The following is a 25091-nucleotide window of genomic DNA, read 5'->3' as shown; positions in this document are numbered from 1 at the left end:
TTCATGAAGGCAGTTTAGACAAACTTCTCTCACTTTGTGTTGAAATGGAAGAGAAATAGTCACCCAGTCAGTTCACATTTTAGTGAGACACACTCTGTCCCAAGAGAAATTCTGATCAGCGTGATCTCCCATTAAAAGCACCAAGTGGAGAGGAATTAACTACATGGTATTCTCCTCCTGCATGGCTACTCCAGCTAATCACAGCTGCCATGGCCATAGCCAAATCTCCCTTCTGTCCTGACAGTGTCCTTTTGTGAATTGATTGATAATTGCTGCTGAAGCTAGCTACAGCTACCCCATACTACCGAAAAACTGTACCTAGTGCCTCTTTGAACATTACTCCCCCTGAAATCTCCTGGACTCAAAGCCATATCCATCTCAAATACGTCAAGGAACTCTGGACTGGTTGGTTTAGTCTCACCAAAATGAAACGCTGACACTCCTAGCTTAAGTCCTGTAGTTGGTTAAATAGTCTCATTCAGCCATCCAGAATAGAAACAGTTAAGTCATTGCAGAGGCACTGTGACCACTGTAACCACCTTTCCAGGTGGTTATCACCAGAGTCAGTGATTCTCATCGAGACATGGAAACATCCCTGCAATACTAGACTTCACAATACTAGATCACAAATTTGCCACCCCTCCTAGTAGAGACCAGCAAGCAAAAATCACTGATCAAGCATCACCTGACCAAACTTAGTTTTATCTAATTTATATTTTCTTAGTTATTTCACATTTGTATTTAAAACATTTCATAAAGATTCTCTTAATGTACTCAGAATTAAATACTGCACAGGAAGCTGCCCATGAAAATCTTTGGTATTCCTAAGTAGACTACCCATCCTGAATGTGTAATTATTTTTGTGCCATTCAATTTGTGCAATAAAAGCAAACTCTTGATCTAGTTGGGACCCCTGGTGGCCTAGTGGTTAGCATGCGGGACTCTCACCGCTGCGACCCAGGTTCGAATCCCAGTCCCCCGGGCAGATGGAGCCCGTTAGCCCTGTGAGGCCATCCATCTATGAGAAGGTCACTCTAAACAAACCTACGTCCTGAGGACCTCACTGCCATTGTCCAAGCTCGCTTGGCCCCGGCAGATGAACCTTAGGATTAAAGGGTGGGCTCAGTTCAGCGCATGCTGTGTCTCACCTAAAAAAATCCATTACGCAGGCTGGAAAGGTAAAAGACCTTTCCCAAAATCTTCGTTCGCGAAGACTGGCCATTATTTTATTTGATCTAGTTGAAGCCCATGTAAGAACCCTTTCTCATGATGTTCCCTTCCAACAGCAAGAGGACAAAAACACTGAAGCCAGTGTGTAGCAATCACAGTGCTCCCACAACACTCGCAAACAATCTGGACATAATTATTTGGTTTCCTTCAACAACTGGTTTACTGGTTTGGATTTTTTCTTCCATGTTAATTTTCTCTCCTCTTTCACTACAGGTTAGAGCCCTAGAAGAATAACATGAGGAACAACGACACTGAGATACCTGAATTTTAGTCCAACGGTAGAGAAACATCCCAGTGTAGGCTTTTTCATTTATTTAATCAGATTAACTGTGAATAAATATTTTTCCTGTTCCCTATTAATGGGAAAAGTGGTCCCAAAGTTGCATTAACTTCTGACATGGGTGTCTGAAATGCGAACAGTGGAAAGATTACGGTATTTCAACCCTACTACAGTACTGAATGGTTCCCAACAGGTTTGTTTTTAAAAAGGGGTTAGGTTTCAGGTGCTGAGGCACCTGAAATTTTTTTCAAGTATTCAGCATGTGGCAGGTTTCACTGAAGTCAACTCTGAATTCTCTAAGAGTTGCTCTTGTCTTCTAAGTCTCTGTTTGCTTTCACAATCATAAGCTTAACTTTCTGTGTGTTCACCTACCTTTAATTAGCTGCAGACACCAGATGAGTGTTATGAGTACACAAAGTTACACTTGACAGAGAGGGATTCTGCTTATATCCTCTTGTTCACTGTCACACATGAGGACCTTCAAATGCTTGTCTCTCTTCACAGTGGGAGACTGAGCCACTTAGAGATGGCCTTTTCCCCCTCCTTGTTCCTACTTACACAGCAGTGACTAAGAGAAACATCTCAGGCTCTTTTTGTGAGCCATCTTATTTGTGTATGTGAATGCAGTTCTGCTTCCTGTTTATGAATTAATTCATTTCCAGGATGTGCTTCATCCTTTTTCCAACATTGACATCCTGAGAGAGATGGGGAATTTTTCTTGATACATGCAGATGACTTGTTCTCTCAGCACTTCAGAGTGACTGAGAATCCCATGACTGGGGATTAATAGTAGCTTTCACCAGTGTGAAATGTGAATGCCAGTTTTGTACTCTCTCATTCACACTGTTAAGTGAGACACATATTCTGATACAGATTTAAGCTGGCCCTGTACTTGCAATTGCTTTCCTGCTCAGGTTTGTAAATCCAGAGAATTTCACCTAAGAAAGGGCAAGTTGATGTACCCAAGGATATCAGAATTGTAGTATATCAGTGGATTGTTAGCACAGGACAGACCTCTTCCATTTAAAGCATATGCTGAGCTCTCTGTAGCCACCCCAGTACTGCATTAGTACAGACCAGTCACAAGTGATACTAATCAGAGAACCAGAGGGCAAGTTCAGCAGGGGAGCCTGTGTCAGCAGCTATGAAAGGACAACTTTCCACCACCTAAAAGACCTTTGCTTCCAAGAATTCTTCCCTAATACCAGTGACAGTAAATGGAGACAAAGATGAAGGAATTCCCCCTCTTCCAACTTAGAGCAGAGGAAACACCTGTCATCCTAATGATGACTCTGCATCCCAAGCCACTCTTCTATACCTTTACAACCTTCTCACCAGTCCCTGAGTTCATGTGCACCTGTGCCTGTGTTTTTTATCCCAGGCCTCCCAGAGGATCATCAAACAGCAGCTCATTACATAGGTTCCATAGCACCTATCTCCCTGTCACTAAGGTAAACAGGGCACATCATATGGAGGCACAGTCAGCCGTCCCCTTTTGGTACCTGGTTTTGGGATCTCTCTCCTCACTCACCTGCGCTGAAGGTGCACTGTGGTGTCACAAGCCACCTCTCCATTTGTAACACTTTTCTTTGTTTTCCCAGTGAGCTAGCCCGTTTCAGCAGCAGCTGACATGGAAACCAGATGTCAACTGAGTTTACCAACAAAATTTATCATCCTACCGTGCATCCTCTTCCTCCCATTGTAGTAATTCCTCTTATGACACTCTCTTATGAGGGTCTTCTTTGGGAGGAGTAAAGAAAAAGAACAGAATACGATGAAAGAGAACAGAATAGGTCAGGATGCAGACATGTTTGAGTGGAGCTGTTTGATCACAAGTTTCACCCATATCTAGACAAATAAAAAAGTAGAGAGGCACCCAGAAACATCTGGCAGAGCTGTATGAAGGTTGCTACTTATGTGAAGAGTCTGAGACCCACCTGCTGGAATTGGAGCACAACATGCTCCTGTAAATTACCCAGACTCTGAAGAATTAAGTGACAAAGTTATTTACTAACAACAGTTACTCTAAGAGATGTGGTTATTACACCTGAGGTGCTGCCTAAAGACTGAGCAACTGAACTGTTTGCTTTTTGCATTCTTGCTAGTAATAGAGAACCTAAGTCAAAAACAGCACTCTGCAAAAACTGGGATGCAAATAAAAATCCACATGAAATGCAGGTTAGAAGTTCAGCTTTGAGTACCCAAGTCAGACATGGAGGCCCAACAGTCAGCAAAGTAACTAGAAGCTGCCCCCACCACATCCACCAAACCTGTGATTACTGGTAAAAAACACAGCATGTACTACAAACTAATAACTTAGCAGAGCAGCAGAGCCTTGTTCGCTTTATCCTGCCTCTCTGCCCCCGCTGAGAAAATAAACTCTTTTATCTGATACAGGACAAGTACAACATTGCAACAATCCAGTGCAATTTCTAAAAACTGGATCAAGTACAATGCAAACAACTCACACTTCTCTGCTCAGTCTGCCAGCTCTCCAGAACAGCACAATCCTGGGTGGCAGCCCTTTTATTTGCTCCCACTAATTTTATTCCCTGAAAAAAATCCTTTCAAAACTGACACACAGGGCAAGGCAGCTGAGGCTTTACTAGACAAATATCAGGACAAAACACCGTGAACAAAATAGTCTTGTAGAGCATATATAAATATCTCTTTAACAGAGTACAGCCATGTTTCTCCCCTTCCCACTAAAAAAATGAGCAGCTGTAGACCAAGTTCTCACACTTCAGCAGAAGTCACTGAGCTTTGCCCAGAGGCCACAAGCCATGAACAGGTGTCAAACCAGTATGAAATCTTGCCGGTTGCCTTCCCTGGACAGGGCGTGGTCTCACCAGCAGTCCATGTGCTGGATTCCGTTGAATCTGTGCTGCCAAAATGAGCTGATCTCTTTCATAGGATAATCAACTCAGTTGCTAAGGGGCATTTTCCTGGAGGCAGATCATGTGCCTTTGACAGTCACCTCAGAAACAGTCCAAATGCATACATTTGCAACAGACTACAGATAGTTCACCTCAGAGACAACCATTCTGAGTTAGGTTTACAAGCTGGTTATACCGCATGGGGAGGGGACAGACTTTGTCCCAGCCACTGGACATCAGCACAGATGTTCAGCCACAAGAACACTTCCATGGCCAGCACTGAGGTTACGTGACTCCATCCAGGTGCTCTAGGTCTTGGGCAGCAAACGCTAGAGCACTGCAAGAACCATCTTCTCTTTCTTCTTCCTCTTCCTCTTTTTCTCCTCAAAACGTTCAGTGGCATCAGCAAAAAATGTCACCTCATCCTTGGCCTCAATCTCCCTCTTCAGGAACTGGAGCCCTGCCATGTTGAATCCCAGCACATCCTGCAGAGACAGACCAGCACCATACTGTAAGGCACATCTCAAGCTTGTTAGGGGGCAGAGGGTCCTTCACTGGCAACCCTCTGCCAAGAAATGACAAAAGCAGGGCAATCCACAGCTTTAAAGAATGCAACATTACTTAAATGTAAACTTCATCTGAGTAGGAGAATAGACAGTCCTGCACTCGGTTCCCCACGGTCCTCTATTAAGAGTAGCTATAATACATTGATTATTCTGAAAGACAAGTTGCTGACAGGCACCTGAAGTTGCCTCTGGGAAGACGCACAGTCTGCATTAATTAAGACAGCAGCCCACAGAAAAGCCCAAGAAAAACAGAAAGTTTATTTACCTCCTGCATATTTAGAAACTAGTGAGCCAAGGCCCAAATACGTACATCAGATAACCAAGAGTAAATGAGGGACAGAGCACAGCTAGGCTCACATAAAGAAGAACATAAGGAAAAGGCAGCCTATTTTGCAAAGAAGTATGGTTTGAATGGGCTCAGACCCCCAACCAACTTTCCCAGTGGACACCACAGACAATACAGGCTCACAAACATTGGCCCATCCTGTTATTCCAGATCCTGGAGCAGGGAAGGGTGCAACACTCACCCGGGCCTCACTGACTCTCGAGATGGTAGTTTTCTTCAGATCTTCTATCACTGTCACCAGCATGTGGTTGCCTGTGATCTGCCCAAAATGTATCCTGGGAACAAAGCAAGTAGTGATGTATTGCAGCATTGTTCTTAGAAACATCAGAAAGCCCCTCTCCTGAGCCTCTATGTGTTCCAGACATACTTTATTTCTTAAATTAGGCTTCCCCAGACCAGCACTATAACAGGCATGGACAGATTTATCTGGAAAAGCTATTTTCTGAAGTCTAACATACAGTGGTGCAAGGGGAAAATCTCTCTGAGGACACGGGCTCTAACCACCACAGTGGACTCTGCCACCAACAGTGCCACTTCAGACTTGATGTAGGATCTTTCATACCAATGAGACTTGGGGCACTAGGACCAGCAACCCCATCTGGGCATGTCAACACTGCATCCGATCAGTCCATTCCCACACACCATTCACTGTGGGCTGCAGTGATTCCTTACCTCCTGCAGAGGCCACATGTTTACTCTCAAGGATGCCTCCCAAGAGCTTCAGACCCAGAGATGCATAAGAAAGCCCAGATACTGTCTGGGCAGATAAAGGACTCACTTGAGCAGGAAGAGAAGAGCTCGGCACAGGAGTTCAACATCTGAACCCAGGTGAATATATTCATTGAAGAGTCTGAGCAGGTCAGGGACATAGGAGAAGGGCAGCACCAGGAGAGACTCTTCCAGTTCACTGAGGAAAAAGCAAAGGGACAGAAGCATTAGTCTCAGCCACTGCAGTGCTACATATGAGCAGGAAACACTTCCATATTGGTAGGTTCTGGTACAAAAGCTGTGCTAAGCATTCCTCATGGCCAGTCTGTGACTGCCCACAAAGCACAGTGCATATGCACAGACTACAGCCCAGGTCAGCAGGCATCTTCTGGCACAGGGAGCAGGCACATAGCCTTCCCTACTCAGCATTCCCAAACTAGTCTCCACACACATGTGCATCTCCAAGCAGCCAACCCATATTCACAAGCTTCATCCCACACTTCCCATGGAAGGAACAATTTCCAATCCCCAATTCCATGCATTCTCAAAAGAGGCTGCCAGGAACAGTAACTCCAGGCTCTCTAGCACTGCCCATATACCTAGCATGAAAGACCATTCAAGGACCCCAGCCAGTCCCAGGCCTAGAAATCCAATAATCAGTCACAAATCTGTTCAGCAATAAGGGTCTTTGGACTCACCTTGACTTGACCTTCTTGAAAACTTCTAGCACATATGCAGAAGGCTGTAACAGGAAAGACACCAACTCTGCTTATCAAGAAACATTCCAGGACCAACATGCCTTAAGGTCCATTTCACGCAGTTAAAGACACATAGTCACATCTTGTGAGACAGACAGATCAAGCTTAGTAGAACAAAGAGAAAACTCCTTCAGCTTCAGTCAGCTGAGAAGTTCTCCCGCCTTAAAACACAGACCCAGCCTTCTCAGGATACTCTACACTGGTGAAGAATATTGTGAAAAATCTAGTTTATATTCAACAAGCTAAATCATCTCAATTCACTTCAATGAATCCTGTAAAAACTGGAAAAATAGTCTGGTGAAACAAACAAATCATACATAGAAAACCTTACACAAACTCATCTCCCAAAGATTTAAGTCCTGCTACTCCTGTTAATCTGCTGAAAGTGTTTGGCAGATGCAGAGCAGAACTGGGAATTGCCAAAGTGCCTAACTATTAAGTCATAGGATTTCATTAACTTCTGTTCAGTCTATCCAACTTATAATTAAAATAGACACATAATTATGGAGGGACAGAAAGGCTCTTGCAAGGTGATTACAGGTAGTTAGAAGGAAAACAGAAGGCTGTTTCATCTGGCATTGACATGCAGCTTTGAGCAACCTGGTCTAATGGAAGGTGTCCCTATCCATAGCGAGGGGTCTTTAAGGTCCCTTCCAACCCAAACAATTTTACGACTCCATGAAAAGGGGAGAATAAAAAAACAAGGATCTTCCCAAGGGTACTTAAAAACAGAGTCTAGGAGTCCACATTAGAATAAACCAGGAAAACAAAAACTAATCTACTAAGAGTAGTGAAATTTTACTTATCAATGAAATCCATGAATCCATGTCTGTGTATTTTGTAGGATGTCAAAAATTCTCAGAATTTAGTAAAAACTGTTGTGTACTAGTACAGCATGAGTGAGTTAAGGCACCAGCTGTAGCCTGCAAAACTTGGACATTTAACTGCCATACAGAATTTTTTCAATGTAAATTCTTCAGGAATAGAAACACAATCCGTAACTGCAGTACCAATGCCGCATAAGTCAACCCAGGTAGCTACAACACAGCCCTGCCTGTGGTTACAGCTGTACAGGCAGATTCCTGATTTAGGATCAGGAAGCTTTCATGTACTTCCAACTCCTGCTTCCTGAGCCAAGGCAACACAGTAGGTATGTCGGGACAAACAGTCCACAGGTAGAGCTTCTCCCAAGAAAGAGAATTAGCAACTGTCAGCATATGAAGTACTTTTGTTCGTGGTCTGACACACTGATGCTCATCATGGTCAAGTAACCACATAACAGGACACATCGTGACTTGCACCTGTGTTTTTACCAGCCTAGCAATTGGGCTAGCACATCCTCCAAGACTTTGGAAGCAGGTCCAAACTCCCTTTTCTGTACAGTGGATTCAATTAAACATCATCCACTTGCAAAGAAATTGCTAGCTACTGAGCCACAGGATTTCATTCCCCCCTCTTTAACCCTGATGGGGTTAAACTTTTGTAACACACATGCAAGATACTAAAAAGTAATGTAAAAAATCCACCAAAACCCCACAATCATGAAAAACCCAAATTATGTTCACTTTGCACAAACCAAAGTGCCAAGTTTTCAAGTTGGATCGAGCAGTCTTTTCCCACAGCAACCCAGTGTTTTGGTTCAGCCAGCAAATCAACCAGCCCCACTCAAGCTGAGAAAGGACCACAGCCTGTGGCATGGGCATTCCACTTACCATAATATTGCCATAGGCACGGAGAATGGGGTTGACAGGAAAGGGAACCTGGAGATACAGAATGGGTTAGAATGAGGAAGGTGTGTGCGTACAAATGCGTATTCAGACCAAACTTTCATCCACAGTAGAAGAGAGCTTTTATTGAGTGTCTTCCTGCAATTCCCACACCTCCATCCTCTCCAGAACATCACTGAAGGCCTTATTTGCAGCCACTAGACAACCTCATTCTCAGAAGTATATGACTAATTCAAATATGTATGAATTTTCTTCCACTTCTTGTCACTTTTCCCACTTACATCATAGCCCCTTATTTAGCAGGGAGTGTTGAGATGAAAGCAAAGACTAGGCTTTAGAATGATTTGCAGCAGTATGCTCTTCCATGGACAAAACTTACATCCTACTATGGCTTTAAACATAAAGATATTGGAAAGAAAGAACACACCACTAACCATGCCCCAGAGCATGATGCCGTTTAGTTCTCCAAAAGATTTCAGCAAATATCTGCTGTTTCTCGCTATCCTGACTTTATCTGCATGCTAACCACCCGAGCTGGAAGGATACACCCAACACACACTGGGATTGGTACCTTCCTCAGTATTTTACCTCTTTCCCTGAAGCTTTGCATATGGCATTGTGTTCCTTTAGTTTTGCCATCTCTTCTCTGTACAGCTCAATAGCTTCCATGATCCTCTCAGCCTGTGCAACACAAGAACAGCACATCAGTGACACAGGACAAGCCAAAGCAAAGGTCAACTGGACAAATGGAGGTGGCAGCAAAGGGGCTGACCCGGAGCACCAGAGGGCATCTCACCCAATAACCTCTGCTCCAGACTGCACCTGAGCACATCAATCATGTCCTGAAGACATCACATACCACCCACATTGTCCCCACTTCCCTGAGTGCTCTCTGCTGCAGCTTCAGTTGTTGCCTTGACATTGAACTCCACCCACAGCAAGCAGTACCCTTTTGAAGCCCAAGCCAGAGTCAGGACATTTTGCCTATTCAGATTAAGGATTTCCTCTGTATTTACAAGAGCACCAAGCCATTGAAATCTGCAGCCATGAAATTACCCACCCCCACACCTTCCTGGTACACCTCCCACCTCAAGTTCCGCAATACATTTCTACCTTCCATGGATGCCCACGGGACTGCACAGCCCTTCAGGGAGAGGTCTGATGCCAAGAGAATATCCCAGCTGCCTTGTGCTCCTTTGGGCTTCAAACCCCATGGGGCAAGAGCAGGCCAGTCTGTCCCACACGTGACAGGCAGAGAAAGCTGCAGCTACAGGAACCTCACATCTCATTCTCTGGAGAGATCTCAGGATTTCCTGGTGTGGGACTCTCTAGAGTCAGATCCTTCCCTGTCAGCCACGGAGCAGGACAGACTGCTCTTGCAGGCAGAGGCAATCTGCCCTTATGTGACAGCATGAGTTACTCTTCAAACTGATGCTCCGATCCTATGACAGCCCCCCTAGAGCAGAAGCTGGTAAGGCACAAATCAACACTGGGAGACCCACACAACCTTACCGCTTTGATGGTTTCAATAGTCTTCTTTCCTGCCAGTCCTGTCTCTCCTTGAGTCTCTCCAGGCACCTACAAAATACAGAGTTGCAGTTCTGTCCTTCTGCAGCTGAGCAGCTGATACATGTAGGCACACGCTGTGGTAGGCATCCTACCATAATCCATACTAAGAAAAACATCAGCCCTGTTCCCTAAACTGGTCATTTATGCGGGGAAATACAGGTTTTCCCAAGTGCACAGCTTTTCCTCCAGAACAGAGGCACTGTACTAACACTGAGCTCTGGGAGGCAGGAAAATACAGTTTTTGTTCTGCCAGTAGAGGCCAGGTAATGCAGTAAGTCTCAAAACAACCAGCAACACAAGCATCTGAGCTAGAGGGATCAGTCTTCCCCACCAGTCCTGCACTACATGGACCTGGAAGCAGCTGCCAGAAGGCAGCCCTGCCTTGGTACAGAGCTGGTGTGGACCTGAACTGGGGAGATAAAGAGGGCAAAAGCACAGCAAGGTTTCAGTGTCCACAGCTACTGTGTAGCAGTTCGGCCAGCTCCACACAATCTCCTGAAGCTGTCTGTGTGAAGTACCAAAGTCAAATGCATCATGATGCAACCACAGCTTCCACAGCACCTTCCCCCCTGCACCTCCTCAAAGCAAGAAAATTATCTTTCCTCTCTGGTACCTCTTTTATACCTCTTACAGAAGTAGTTATTCCAGAGTATGTACAGTCAGACAGACGCACATTCACATTCAGATGGTGCAACTCACCACAGGCTGCTCTTCCTTTGCCACACTCTCTTCATATTCAGCTTCTCGTTGCTACAGTGGATGAGAACACAACATATTAACAGTGGTGAGCAGGCAGCAAGGGTACAAATTGCCTCCAGACTGGTTGAGCAAGGCAGCCTGCAGCTTCATGCAGCCCATTGCAAAACCAGGATAAATAAGCAGAGATCAACAGTGCCAGTGCAAAATGCCCATTTGTCCCTGGTCCCAACACCACAGGGAGCTCTAGCATCTTCCAGACAAGAAGAAATTAAGGCCTCTGCTCTGGATGCAGCCCATCAAGCCAAGACAGACACCACAGCAGTTCAGCACCAGACTTCTCACCAGTCACACAGCACAGGAGTCCCTGGGTTGTCCTAGCATGCAAGAGGAAAAAGCCTCCAGTCTGTCATCTCTCATATGAATGGGCATCAATTACGTCAGCGTGTAATTCACTACTGGTGTATTCATGCCCACCTTGCTACTAAAACTTGACCCACTTTTCTAGAATCTAGCAAAGAAGCTGTCTCTTTTTTTACCACTCTCATTCCTAGCACACCAAACACTGGGCATCAAGGTGCAGGCTCTGGGTCAGCTCATGCAAACAGGCTGGGATTAAAAAAAAACCATACATCTACTGCAGGTTTCTCATCTACTCCTGCTTCTGCATTTCTGCCTCCTTCCCTCAACGTGGTTTGAGAACTGCTTTAAGAAGGGGTGACAGAGACAGGCTCCTCTGAGGGATACAATGAAAAGACAAGAGTTACAAATTATTCCAATGGAACCTCCACTTGGATACATGAAATAAACACATCCACCATCCCTATGGTGGCTCAATACTGGAACAGCTGCTCAGACAGCCTGAAAAATCTCTTTCCTTGGAGATGTCCATGTACCAAGACAAGTATCTAAGCACCTGCTTTAAGGTTACCCTGCAGTGAGCACAGGATTGGACTAGAGACCTTTATACCTTCCTTCCTATTGAAGTCCTTCTTGGTGTCTATGAGTCCTCACAATACATGCTCAAATGGAATAGAAGGGGCTTCTTCCAGCACCCCTGAGCTCTGGGGCCTGCTACTAAGACAGAATGGACCTCTCACAGTAGGGAAAGGGGAAACCCAGACAAACTGCATTTAACAGAAGCAGTGCTTTCCATCACTCCACAACAGCCACCTGCTGAACTGCCTCCCAAACACACTTGTATTGAAAGGAGGACAAGAGAACAAGAGAATATCAAAGACTGTAGCCAACAGACCTGCAGAAAACCACAACTACAGACCAAAGTCTGAGAAGCAGGAGAGAAGCAAAGCAGAGAGCAAGTTAGCCAGGCATCTGCAATGCAGGGCAAGCAAGCACAGGTAACACCTGCAAGTGCTGTCTGCAGACAGCTCAGGGCACAGTCCCATCATGCAAAAAGTGATAGACAAGCCTGGGCACCCCAACACCAGGCTGTGGTTCATAATGAGCCAGTCTGCCAAGTGTAGAGCCAGGCTTTTCCACAGTGAAAAATGAGGAAACTGCCTGCTGAAGAGAAAACAGTCCTGGAAGTTGTCTTCGGCAGGAAGGATGCGACTCTCACCATCTCCCTCTCTTCTTCCAAAATAAGTGGCTCCCTCGTCCTTTCCCAGAGGCGCAGGGACTTGTCATGGGATGCTGACACCACATAGTCTCCACTGGGACTGAGTGCCAAACACCACACCTCCTGGTGATGCCCCTGCATGGTAGACAGAAGAGGTATGGCATGAACACCACTCAACTCCCACCCCTGAGGAAAATGCTGCTCATGCAGAGATAATGCTTCCTTTCAACAGTCTCAAAAACTTCCTACCTCCAGGGTCTGGATATGTTCAAATTTATCTGCATCCCACTGCTTAATCTTGCTGTCCTTCCCAGCTGTGAAGAAGAGATGGGATTTCGGCACAAACTGCAGATACATCACACTGGAAGAGAAGAAGGCTCAAATTTACCCACTTGGGGAACACAGCAGACCTTCCCCCCACTCTATGCTGGACAAAAGGATTATTGCTGGAACACAACCCCTTGGAGACAAGAGAGTCCACAGCCCAGATGCTGTAGGATTTGACTAACCTGTCATCATGGGCAAAGAGAGAACGGTGACAGTCTCCAAAATCCAAGCCCCAAATCTTCACATTCCTGTCAGCAGAGCCGGTCGCAATTAGAGTCCCATCCTACAGAGCAAATAGAGAGAGGAGGGTGTGGGTAGCTGGCTGGCAGCCCCACGAGGAACTACTGCTGAACCAGTAACTAAGCACTGCTGAGTAGGCAGGTATCTGGCCCCTGAAATACAGCCTCCTGATACCTCTACCTTCTCTAACCATGGTGGCCCATGCCTGTGGTACTGATACAGCGCACTGACAACACTCTGGCCCTCCTCTGAATCTCTGCAGGTATTTAATTATATCTTGACATTCCTGGCTTTCAATGAGCCTCATTTCAAAGACACCCCAGAGCAAGATGCAGCCCAAGAATGAATAGACATGAAAGCAGACAAGAGGGTGCTTCATCTCAGCACCTGGTCTCTGCTCCCACTAACAAAAAATTCAGGCTCCTCTCACATAGTTCATAAGTTTAGCAGAGAGCAGGCTGTGCCTTTTAAGCTGAGTCTAAGGAACCACAAGAGAATTTTGATTTCCACTCACTCACAAAATGCCCTGGTCAGTTCTGTCATGACCACTAGTCTGGTACTCCTTCCAGGGAGCACAGGACTGCTTGCTGTGTCCCATCCAGAAACTGCTAAGTTGGGAGCAAGGGGGTGATATGAAACCATTATCCTAGAAGCCTTGTTGCTAGCAGAGGTTCTCACAATCATCCATATCACCCATTGACCCCCCTAACACAGCCCTAATGATACTTACATAGCAGATGTCCATACACAGCACTGGCAGTTTGTGTCCATACAGAGAGAGGAAAAACTGAAGCAGAAGAAAGGTGACTCAGTTAGACATGCTGGGTAGAGATGTGTAAAAATCTCAAGCTACAGGCTAGTTTTGATCTGCATCAGGAGCTCTGTCTTTCTAGCACTGCTCCACTTCTATTCTTGCCCTGAACAGTTTGCAGCAGGGCCATGATGGCAGAACTGAGAGAAGGGTGGAAGTACCCAAGCAAGCTGAACTAATTCTGGTGCTAATCACCACTGCCTACGGAGTTTATTTCTCTCTGCCTATTTGTCAGCCCCAGTCTGTCCTGTGTCACTCCCTAACATTCACATGCTAATACACAACTCACAAAACCACCACACACTGCTCACAAGGAAGGTTCTCCTCCCCCAGGTTTTGCCTCTGCTATGCCCTATTTAGTGCCACATGTGACACATCCATCTACACCCTTATACTGCCTCGCAATTCAGGAGTAACACCATGTCTGCAACGTTTAGAATGAACCTTGACACCCACAGGTTCAGAACACTTTCCAAATAAGATATGGATCTTTTCCCCAGTGTCAGCCAGCCATGGTTCTGCCAGGTTTGCTAGCAAACAGGCACCTGAAGCAGGATGCATGGTCTCTCTGATTCTTACTAGTGTTGCACAATAAATAGACATTTTTCCTATGTATTCCTCATCTTGCAGGTTACCATTACATCACTCCCCGCACAGCCTCACAGCCCATTTGGTCTTGCACACCTTGAGCGTGTCAACATAGAAAATCTTCACAGTGCAATCCAGTAAGGAGACAGCCAGCAGTTTCTGGTTGGGGCTGTACCGCACACAGAGAACATCTTCATCCAGCTGTAAAATGCGCACATGTTTCATGGAAAGCCTGGCAACAAGAAGAGGAAAAAAACAATTGTTATCCTAAACAAACAAGTTAGGAAGAAATAGGAAGTCCCATACTGCATCCTGGGAATGCAAGTTAATTGTAACATGCAGCATCTCATTCCTCACTATGACTTTTATAAGACAGGACTGGAAATAAGCAGGCCCTGCAGGCTGATGAACTTCACTGCTAAATTTAATACTTCATGATCTGGAAGCCTATCCTGATTAGAAGCTAAACTCATACAGAAGAAAGGGATCATAATTAGGCAAGTGCCGTTCTTCAGCTAAGCTCAGGCCTTCACAAAACAGCACCAAGCTCACACTCTTCTCCACATGTTCCACGCAGATGTCATTGGCACTTCTTGCAGTGCACAGCGAAGGCCAAAGCACTCATTAACAACAACAGGGACTGCAGCTCAACATAGGCCAGAAAGGTTTATTTTCTCACCTCTTCTGAATACTGCTCTCATCCTTCACAAGCTCAAACTCCCAGAACTTGACACATTTATCAGCTCCTCCTGTCACAAAGCCACGCTGCAGGGGAAAACAAAAAAGTTATTGTGAAACCAATTGCTATAATCCAGATAAATTCTACAGCAAGGAATTGCCAACACACAAGAAGGTTTTTGAAGTGTCCCACTTTCCTACAGCATTAATGATTAAGTAGACACCACCAGGAAAACTTGCTCTGGTTAAAGCATGCGTTACCCATTGGCTGAGGAGCAACAACAACAATTTCAAAAGCTCTAGTAGGGAGGTCTAAAACAAAGACCCCAAACGTAAATCAAAACCTGGACTGAAATTTTGGGACTGAAAGCAGTCATCTCAGCTGTAGGTAACAATGTGCATGTGTTTTGTGGGCAACTTGACACTCCCACTGTTACTGGATAACACACACCTTACCATCACCACACAAGCACAGCCTTCTAAATGAAGAACAGTTCAACATTATCCCATTTACATTACATTCAGAACAAGAGTAAAATCTATCCTGTATGTTTTAATCTGTAGGGTGCATGAATGTCAGGCAGGTTATTGCTTGCTATTGTTTTGATTCCACTACAAAGCTCTTAGACACTATGAGCTGCATTCTCCACCTCCCAGGATGAGGGGTTCCCATGTCTCATCAGTAGTGTAAACACAGTACTGAAAGAAGGAGCTACACAAAAAGACATGCAACAGATGATACTTAGAAAGGTGGCTAAGTTACCTGGTCTGGTGAAAGAGCAATGGACCACACTGCCCCATCGTGAGCATTAAGTGTCTCTATCAGACTCCCAGAAGCCAGGTCATACAGTTGCAGCTTCCCTGTCTGGGGAGAAAGATACATTACAGATGACAAATCAGCCCCTCTGCTCACAACTCATGATAGCTCCTGACAGAAGAGTGCCCCTGCCATCCATCTCCCCAACAGGCAGCTTCATTAGATGGCTGTTACAAAGAGGACCAAACTCCTGATCTCTGTCAGGGACTTCCCAAAGCTCTCCCCAGATGTCCAGCTCAAGCTACAAGAACTCCATAAAGAGTTTGGAAACAGAGCAGAACCTATCAGAGAGGTTTTTACACCTAAACCAGAGTGCTCCACATCAGGAGACATAGTGCATTTTCTGTGAGGGTGCCTTAATGACACTTTCATAACATATTTCCAGACCTGGGCAGTCTGGAGTGCAGAAGGAGACTCCTTACCTTGGTGCCAATGATGACCTGCCGATCTCCCGGGACAAAGAGCGAGCAGAGCGCATACTCACAGTCCATCGTCCGGATGCACTGCAAGGTCGATCTGTGGGCAGAGACAGAGCCCAAAACCTCTCAGACACAAAATCTGGCCCACTCAGTGAGAGACATGCCCACAGCTGTCTTTCAGCTGGGGTCAGAAGAGACACCACCACGATCCTATGACCCAAATGCTACCCAGCATTACTGCTAAGAACATTTCCCATAAAAATATGCAATTATATAGTCCACCATCATGACTTATTGCTGTTGTGAGGAAGGACAGAGCTCCCGTCCTCCAACAGCAACTCCTGTCACTCAGGAGAGGAGTATAAGATAGAGAGTTCAAAGGTAACAGAGCTTGAAACACGTACCACTCAGGAAACACTGGGACAACAATCTAGATCAAAGCAGCAGCCTACTCTAGTCTAATACTAGATCCTTCAGATAAACCACATGTTCCCAAAAGAACGGGCAGTAGCTTGTTTAGCATAACAGTTAGTACCTCTTACTAAAAAGGAAAAACAAAAAAAAAACACTCACAACATAATACAGTCTCTACTAGACTACTATGTATGACTTTTGTATTTAGACCTTGTGTTGCAATTTTAGCTGTACAGCTTCTCAGTTTCCCTAATAAGAAAACAAGTCAAATTGTTTTCTTTTTATTTCCTTTACTTCATTCACTATTTTATCTCTCTCCATTGTTTCCTCTCCCTTATCACTGCTTTTCTGAACACAGCATCTGAGTTCTGGGAGACTGACATACATAGGGCAGAGGACACTGTCCCAACTGGACCGCATACCTGTTCCAAATCTTTACAGACTCCGCAGCTGCTGAGAGAATGGCAATGTTGTCAGAGCTAAAAGCTAACGTCCTGACATCACTGCGGTGGCCTCCAATGGTTATCTTGGACGCACGGACAGCCTGTGGGACTTGTGCTGACAGGTCCAGGTTGTATGACTCAATCACGTTGTTCTGGAGCAACAGTACAATCTTCAGCTCTCCTTTTGGAGAGAGAATCAAGTCAAATGACCTGTTTGATCAGACAAAATCAGAGCTGTACACAGGGGCAATAAGGCAAACTGTAGGAGGGATCAAATATCAAGGTCAAACGATACAGGAATATAGACAGAGCACATCCAAAAAGCAAGTGCACGCTAAGACGCAGAAGTGTCCAAGAAGGAGACCACTTGTGGAAGAGTGTTAATGGACTGGAGATCACGGTAGGCTTCTCCCCAGCTCCAAGCTAAACAAACGTCAAAGGGGAAATTTCTTCCACCTCTCCCCCTATCGAGCCGTGCAGAGCTCTCCCCAGGCAGCTGCATAACCACTGCTCAGGCTCTATCACAGGCTCACTCACTTGATTTTCGAAGAAGCTTTGACATTAGTGACCCGCTGAATCTCCTCTTGCAGGCTCAGCTCCACATTCCTTTCAGGCACCTCTTCAGATTTCTGTCTAGAAATGTCAGATAAGGGAGGAGAGTCAAGTGACCCATCACAGCCAACACAAACTAACAGAGACACAGAACAACATAAAGTAATCACTTAGCCTGCTGAAAATAATCTCTCTCTTATCCAGCAATGCCAATCACATTTAGGAACAGGGTAAGACAGTGAAGTTTGTGCCAGTATGAAGACTACTAAAGAGAAAATCTGTCCTAAAAAAGGCATCCTCATCTGGAGCCAAAGCACTTGAACAAGGCACGTGAGAAATACGGATGCAAAACAGACAACAGAAACCTGTGTTTGAGAGTGAGAGCAGCTTCTGCTCATCTCCTACCACCCACCAAAAGTCCTCAGCCATTGCCAAAATGCATCTCCAGATTTACACACCCTGTGCTTTAGTTTCTACCCTGGAGTCAGACCTCCCCCTAAGGGCTGTTCTGAGGCACCTGTTAAGTGCCAGGATATGCAGAGACACGCTTAACACTGAGAAAACATTAAGAAAGCTCCCACCTGTATGTAAGCTCTCACGAGCCTGATGTAAAACACGAGATGAGGTATCAGAGTCACTCTGACTTCTCAGATGAAACTCTTATTCCTGCATGTCCTATCAAGGATTTACTTTGATGCACAAAGCAGTATAAACAGCACCTCAGGTAGAGGTGAGCAGCTCTTGAAAACCTATTTTATGACCATTTCTTTGCACACATTAGCTTCTTTTTTGCAAGGGGAAGACTCAGAAAGAAACATCTTTACTCAGTCTCTAAGAGCAGTGTTGATCAGACAAGCACCAAAGATGCACAGGAACAGCAACCCCAAAATACAACAGCTAGCACAAACAGAATGACCGGAAGCTTGGAGTTCAACCACTGTGTAATGCTACTTGAGTGGCTTTTCTAACAGTTTTCTGGACACCGACAGCATCCAAATACATCTGAAAGACTGCTTACTTGGCTTTTTTCTTTGCTTTCTTAATTTTCTTTTCCAATTTCTTCTGCACTTCCTCTTCAGAAAGGACAGCAAACACTTCCAGAACAGCATCTGTTCCCTAGAGACAGGGCAAACAAAGTCAAAGGAATGCAAAGCCCTGCTGGCCCTCACAGAAATTACCCAAGGTCTCTAACAGCCTCCTCTATAGCTCAATAGCAGAGGAGCCTATTACTCACATGACAGGCCAAAAACTTGCCCATTCGGTCTGTGGCAAGAGTAACTACTCGGTCTCTCCCTTCCCGCACGATGGATCCAACTTTGCTGCACTTAACGATGCGCTATAGGGAAAGAAGAAAAATCTCTGGTCTGAAATGTCAAATGATCTTCTCAAGCAAACTCAGAAACCTGCTGACAAGGGAAGCCAAGAAGAGAAGAGGGGGAAATGAACCTAAAAGGTCTTGGTAGAACAGCTAGTAAGGACAATCGAGACAAAATAAGCATCTGTGTGAGCTACAAAGCTTATTTCCTTATGTTTTGTTGCATTTTAACTGAAAATAATCATTGACAATCTCAGTGGGAGAATAACTTAAATTTATTGGCAAAGCACAGCCATTTAAGAGACAGAGATGAATTTTTATGCTACAAAGGCACCAGAACTTAGTCCTCTGTCAGCAGAGGCAGAGAAGGTGACAACAAAGACTCTTAAACAAAGGGCTGAAGGGAGAGAAATCATCTGGAGAGGAAGTTGGAAAATTCTTTAACAAGGTATCGACCACAACTACAAGCAATCTGAAATCTGAGCAGTACCCCAGAAAGTTCCACCAGAAAGAAAGATTCAGTAAAGCCTCCAGCAGCAGCACAGGTGAAAATGGCTTTCTGCAATCAAATCTCACACCATATTTCATTATGGTGCAAGTCTGACCTCCCAGTTTCTGCTACTGACCTGCCAAGCTCAGCATCAGCACTGCCAACCAGCCAGAAACTGCCTTAATCCTGTGTTGTTTGATCAAAGAGCTCTATTAGCAGAGTTAAACTTTAAACATCTGCTAGTCCTCCTCTTTCAGTGGAGAATAATGTGTATGTGTTTTGGCACACATAGTTCTGGTGATGTTTTGCAGGTAGATGAGGCAGCAACTGCTGCTGAGGAAGTTGTTACGGAGCAAGAGAATTATGGAGAAAAACAAGGATCACGTTTTCCCAAACAGGTTAAATACAACACTCAGGGTATAAACCATGCAATTGGGGTTAGATACACCATCTCATAGACAGCATGGAAAACTGATCTTACTTCCTCAGGATGCTCATCCAACTCTAAGGTCTCGTCCTCTTCAGTGTTTTCTTCTGTGCCAGGTGAAGGCCCTTTGCTTTTCTTGGACTCTGGCTCGTCAGGATCTTTTACCTGTTCATGGGCAAAAAAACCCACCATAAGGAGTACCTTAAACCACAAGAGCTACAGTGTTCTTGTTCCTGTCTCACACTTCATTTCCCTGGAGATACAATTAGTTAGTGTACACCAGAGTGGCCTACAGCATGCCTGTAGGCACCAAGCACTCCATGTTCTCCCATGATTATCATCCACCCACAAGACTGTTCCCTCTAGCCATAAGGCAGGAAGATCTGACACACTGTGGAAATCTTGTTCTGGAAGTGCTTGCAGCCTCACTTGAAAGCTAAAAACAGAGAAAACAGCAAAGCCCATCCCAAGGGTAACTTCTGGACCCCTCAGACAGCAAAGACGTTGCTTTGGCTCTGTTTCCCAGAACATCAATTAGATTTTCATATGTACCAGTCCCACCCTAGTCCAAAGACAAGCAGCCGGGCAGGGGGAAGATTGAGGGGTTACAGAGGGAGTGTCTTACCTCCTGGATGTATGTGATATCCCACACCCTCAGTTCACTGTCAGCACTCCCAGTGATTAGACGCTTCTCTTTGGATAGCAAAGCCATGCCCCAGACCTGTCCAGAGGCACAGTGTGAGGAAATGGCTTATGGCTGCTTTAACTATCACAACAACAGCAGTGCATCTTTAATTGATTTATTTAAATTAATTAAAAAAAAGAGAATGGCTAGCTGAGAGCTCCTCTGGGGACATCTGTATCGGAATTGTCACCCACTGCATGTTGATGACAGCTCCTGGAAAGTACAGAAGTTTCTCATTTGTTCATTCCTAAAGCCTAATGACAAGTAAAATGCATGACAGTGCCAGCTTACAACTCCTGAGAGCAGGGAAAGCACAAAGTGAGCCATGTAATCCAGAGTCCCTCCACCCCAACAGTTCCCCATATATCCCCTTTACCTCAGTTCGGTGTCCAACAAGAGTTTTGAAGCAGTGCTGGGTATCCAGATCCCACCATTTTACCAATGTGTCTTTGCCACTGGAACAAAGAATCAAAACTCAACACTTGAGGAAAGACTGCCAGAGCGCACATGCTTAGGAAAGTGGTAGAAATACAAAAAAAAAAAGTTAAAACGTGCCACAACATATCCCAGAGCAGCTGCTCAGATACTGAATTTCACAACCTACACGAGAACAAAGTAGAGTAATACAAAGGTACTACAAAAAGGTATCTGGCAAGTCACTGAAAACTGCTTCCACCTCTGGATGCAGCTGCCAGCCCCAGTGTCACACTGCCTTCTTTCTTGCTTATTCGGGATGAGAACGGTTCTCCGTAGTTGCAACCAGTGCCATGCCTGTGCACTGACCAGGCTACAAGAAACACAGATCCCTTCCTTTTGAACACTCATCTGGAGTTGCTCCTCCTAACGGAGAATTACAGCTGTTTCAATCCTTCAAAGCCCACATACCATTAGATCTCCTTGAAAACACACACATTAAGCTACCTCAATCCTACAAGAGCATCCAAGAAAAGTAATTCCAGCATTTAAACAGATTCCTTCAGTGCACCCTACAACAATTTAACTTTATTTATTTTTGGTAAGTTTGTCAGAGCCTATTTTCCTCAATAAGTTTCAACTAAATCAAGATATATTGTTACATTACTAAGCTCCCTCAGGACAAAAAAAAAATTATGATTACAAGTGGTATTTATTGTTAATCCACCTCTTTTGTTACATAGGATCCAAAGGCATTTGTAAATTGGACATATGAAAATACCACAAAAAATTCTGGACACAAAGGAAGGCAGTTAGTTGCTTGGGCAATAAAACAATCTAAAGTAAGGAAGCAAAACTTTGCATCTCCAGAAAAACAGGATAATATCTCTACTCTGTTAATAAAATAGGTAAAAAAACAGAGAGGAATTTTATCTCAATTTAGCTACTGAGAAAATTAAGAAGCATTTCTAAAGCTGACCTGCAAATATTGAAATTGCATTAAGAGATGGGTATCATCCACCAAACTGACCAAATACTACTTTTTCTATCTGAAAAAAATAAAAAAAAAAGCTAAAGAGACTCTAATTTTACACTCAACTGATTGCATGGACTTTTCTATTAAGCTATTAGATGACATATTAATAAATAAAAATTACTGACTGACATTTCAGCAAGAGTATCTTCTGTCAACCATTTATTATTAAAGGGATTTAGTCAATTTGCAGCTCATGTTGAATAACTAAAAACCAACTAAAAAAAACCACCTATCATCTTTTAATTTATTCCTATATTTACAGCTTATGAGGAAGCAATTTTTCTGTCACATTGTTGTCTGACTTACACATACAGACAGTTAAGTCTGGTTAATTCTTCAAGATAAACAGCAAAAATGGTTACATACATAATGAACATATTATCATTATTCCTTGTTAAAATAATTTGAAATTGCTGCATTTACCAGCTTGTTAAACCCTTTTCTAAATACTGTTTTTTCAGTATGGCCATTTCAGCTCCACTAACCACATCTGGATTCAAGTACTATTAAAAAATATGTGGATGTGACAAAATCAAAGATGATGGTGGATCTGAGATCTCATGAGACAAGAAAGAGAACGCAAATGGCTGTAGAACATAGGATGTCTAAATTTCAAGGAAAACGATGCCTGCTTTCCTGATCAACAACTACACTTAGCCTGGCTCACCTGGTGACCAACAGGTTCTTCTCCTTCAAGAAAAGGACTTGAGTGACAGCATCCTTGTGTCCTCTCAGCCGGTACAGACCACTCTCATTGATGACATCCCACACAATGACTTCGGTGTCCTGGAACAGAGAGAACATCTCCAAGGGACTGGCATTTGTCTCTGCAAAACTTCTGCTACGAGACTGAAAATATTACCTGAGAGCACACTTTCTCAATCTCAACTTGAATGTCAAGGATACTTAAAGCAAGTGCCATTGCTTTCCAAAAGGTGCATTCAGACTAGTAAATGTATTGTTATCCCAGACTGAGTCACTTTCGCTATTCCTGGCCTTACAAGCTTCTTCACTTTAAAACCTCTACTAGTACCCTACTCCTGCCCTGCAGCCCCTGCTGCTTTCCCAGCCCTGGGCTCCCCAACTTCATCACTGTCTTGCTATCCTAACTCCTCTCACTGCTATCCTCTGGCTACAGGCAGAGGCCACACAACCCACTTAAAATGCTGAACATTTTAATGCAGGTCAGCCTTCCCCATGGAGCATCTCTGTGAAAGAGCCATCCTCCAGATGTGCAACCCTCACCTTTGAGCCAGATACCAGACGGCCACCCAGATGGTCATACTGCAGCGCTGTAACTGCAGCCCTGTGTCCATTGAAGGTGACATTCGTTTCTCCGCTTAGGAGGTTGAAGATACGGATTGATCCATCTTCGTATCCAACAGCCAAGTGCAACCCATCTGGAGACGGGCAGAGGCAACTGACTTCCTGCTTGAGACCCTTAAGGATAAGAACCTGCAATTTTTAGGAGATAAAACATGTATAATGTTGATAAATGATATGCCAGAGCCAGATATTTACACAGTAGAAAGAACATACTCTACTCTTAAACTGAACATCCAACTGAGAGCTTCTGCCATTTTGTAAGTTCGTTTTTCAACTTCCTGCACCAAATACAGTGTCATTAGCCCCATTTTCCAAGTAAAACAGCAGTTAGAAGGGAAGTACTTTCTCATAAACAGGAAACTGGTGCAGAATGAAGCCTGGAACTCAGCAGCTCAGAATTCTGCCTCTGCATTTTAAGTGCCAGAGAGCAAGAAGCATTGTATGGGAGTAAAGACTGAAAGTTTCTTCCTAATTCATCCTCTCTTGCTTGGCCTTTCTCAGGAATAGAACAGAACTGCTTTCCCACAGACTGCACGAGAACATCTCCAAAACAACATACCAGCTGCCAGACTCTAGGGGCTGTGAAGTAAATCCTGATTTCAGTTTGTAGTGGACAGTAGCACTTATGGTGATTTCAGGATCTGACAGGAGACAATGTGCAGCAAAGTCCTTAAAGTTACAGCTCACTGCCTTCCTATGAGATACAAGTCTCACATGGGATGCCCAGTTCCACAGCCAAAACATAAACTCCATGACATCCCTGATTCATCCAAGAATTTTCACACAGCCAGCTAAATAGGGTGCAGCTTTCCAGTCACCATGACAACAATTACTCATCCCCAACTGAGGTACTGAGGCAAATCTCAAAGGATCCACAGTGAGATCCAGCCATTTTAGGATTAAGTTAAGATAAAATAAATTACTCTCACAGTAAGAGCAGAATAGAAGAACCACCACTCCCTCCCTCTGACAACTGATGGCCACAAGGTACTATCAAAAGAAAACAAAGGTGAGAGCTGCTGCATTCGAGATATCCAAATCATCTATAGCCGCATCTGCTCTATCTGTGGCGGTGCTGCCTGTGGGATTTCAACAAATGCAAATCTTATTAAGCCCTTAAACAGAAATAAACAGTACCAAGACCTTCTTGTAAGCATCCAACATCAGAATTTATTCTGGATTATCAAAAAAGTAACACTACGCAGAATCCTTTTGGTCCAATGACCAGTTTGGGGAATTGGAAGACGACAACACGATGGGGTCAGGACACGACCAGAACTGCGGACTCGAGCCATAATCAAACCTCACAGTGTGCTCACACTACAGGGGGGGGAAGCTGTGGAGGTGTCGCTTCCCTTCAACTACCGCCCAGTAACACAAACAGCTTTGATTCAGGTGGTCCAAAAGCCCCGCACGCTGCACCCCAGCCGCGCCCCGCCACCCATCACCCCCCGGCACCGTATCCCGGGCGGGCCCCGCTCGCACCTTCTCTCCTTTCCGCGTGTCCCACACGAACACGTGCTCGCAGCCCGGCACGGCCACGTAGCGGCCCCGCTCCCCGCGCAGCGCCACGAAGGCCACGCTGCCCCTGGCGCTCGCCACCAGCCCGAACAGCGCGGCGGGCTCGTACCGCAGGTACTGCCGCGTCAGCCCCATGGCGGCGGGAATGCGGAGGGGCGCGCGAGGGGAAGAAGGGAACGTGTAGGGAACGCGCGGAGGGAGCAGCGGCCCCACACGTGCAGCACTCCCGGCCCGTCACCCGCCGCGCTGGAAG

The 25091-nt window shown here is 44.9% G+C and overlaps 2 protein-coding genes across 11 annotated transcripts in view; one reads left to right on the top strand and one right to left on the bottom strand.

The window, feature by feature from the left end:
- The window catches only part of SPAG17 (sperm associated antigen 17), a 99193-nt gene extending 97595 nt beyond the window's left edge, over nt 1–1598 (top strand). For all 10 annotated transcript variants that reach the window (XM_027681297.1, XM_027681302.1, XM_027681301.1 and 7 more), the window contains one exon: nt 1444–1598. The gene's annotated coding sequence lies outside the window, so the exon portion shown is untranslated. The remainder of the gene's footprint in view (nt 1–1443) is intronic.
- Nucleotides 1599–4089: 2491 nt separating this feature from the next.
- WDR3 (WD repeat domain 3) lies at nt 4090–25087 on the bottom strand. Its single transcript, XM_027681304.1, has 26 exons — nt 24803–25087; nt 23237–23446; nt 22659–22777; nt 20918–20996; nt 20482–20577; nt 19911–20021; nt 18859–18960; nt 18643–18740; nt 17610–17705; nt 17052–17282; nt 16219–16312; nt 15743–15844; nt 14981–15066; nt 14398–14533; nt 13633–13689; nt 12845–12945; nt 12585–12696; nt 12336–12470; nt 10760–10810; nt 10004–10069; nt 9080–9172; nt 8477–8524; nt 6705–6748; nt 6077–6205; nt 5480–5573; nt 4090–4871 (listed from the first exon to the last, which is right to left on the bottom strand). Exons 1-26 carry the CDS (start codon nt 24971–24973, stop codon nt 4716–4718), a joined length of 2817 nt encoding a protein of 938 aa, XP_027537105.1. The 5' UTR covers nt 24974–25087; the 3' UTR covers nt 4090–4715.
- Nucleotides 25088–25091: the final 4 nt, after the last annotated feature.

This window comes from Neopelma chrysocephalum, unplaced genomic scaffold (genome assembly GCF_003984885.1).
Source record: "Neopelma chrysocephalum unplaced genomic scaffold, ASM398488v2 Primary Assembly neopelma1_60, whole genome shotgun sequence".
Taxonomy (NCBI): Eukaryota; Metazoa; Chordata; class Aves; order Passeriformes; family Pipridae; genus Neopelma; species Neopelma chrysocephalum.
This window is presented reverse-complemented; position numbering and strand designations above follow the sequence as displayed.

Coding starts and splice junctions, on each gene's coding strand:
- WDR3 (XM_027681304.1), bottom strand. CDS start 24,973: ATGGGGCTGACGCGGCAGTACCTGCGGTACGAGCCCGCCGCGCTGTTC. Junction 18,741..18,858: donor GCAAGTTTTTGGCCTGTCAT/GTGAGTAATAGG, acceptor CCCTGTCTCTAG/GGAACAGATGCTGTTCTGGA. Junction 14,534..14,980: donor GAGAGCAGTATTCAGAAGAG/GTGAGAAAATAA, acceptor TCTTGTTGCCAG/GCTTTCCATGAAACATGTGC.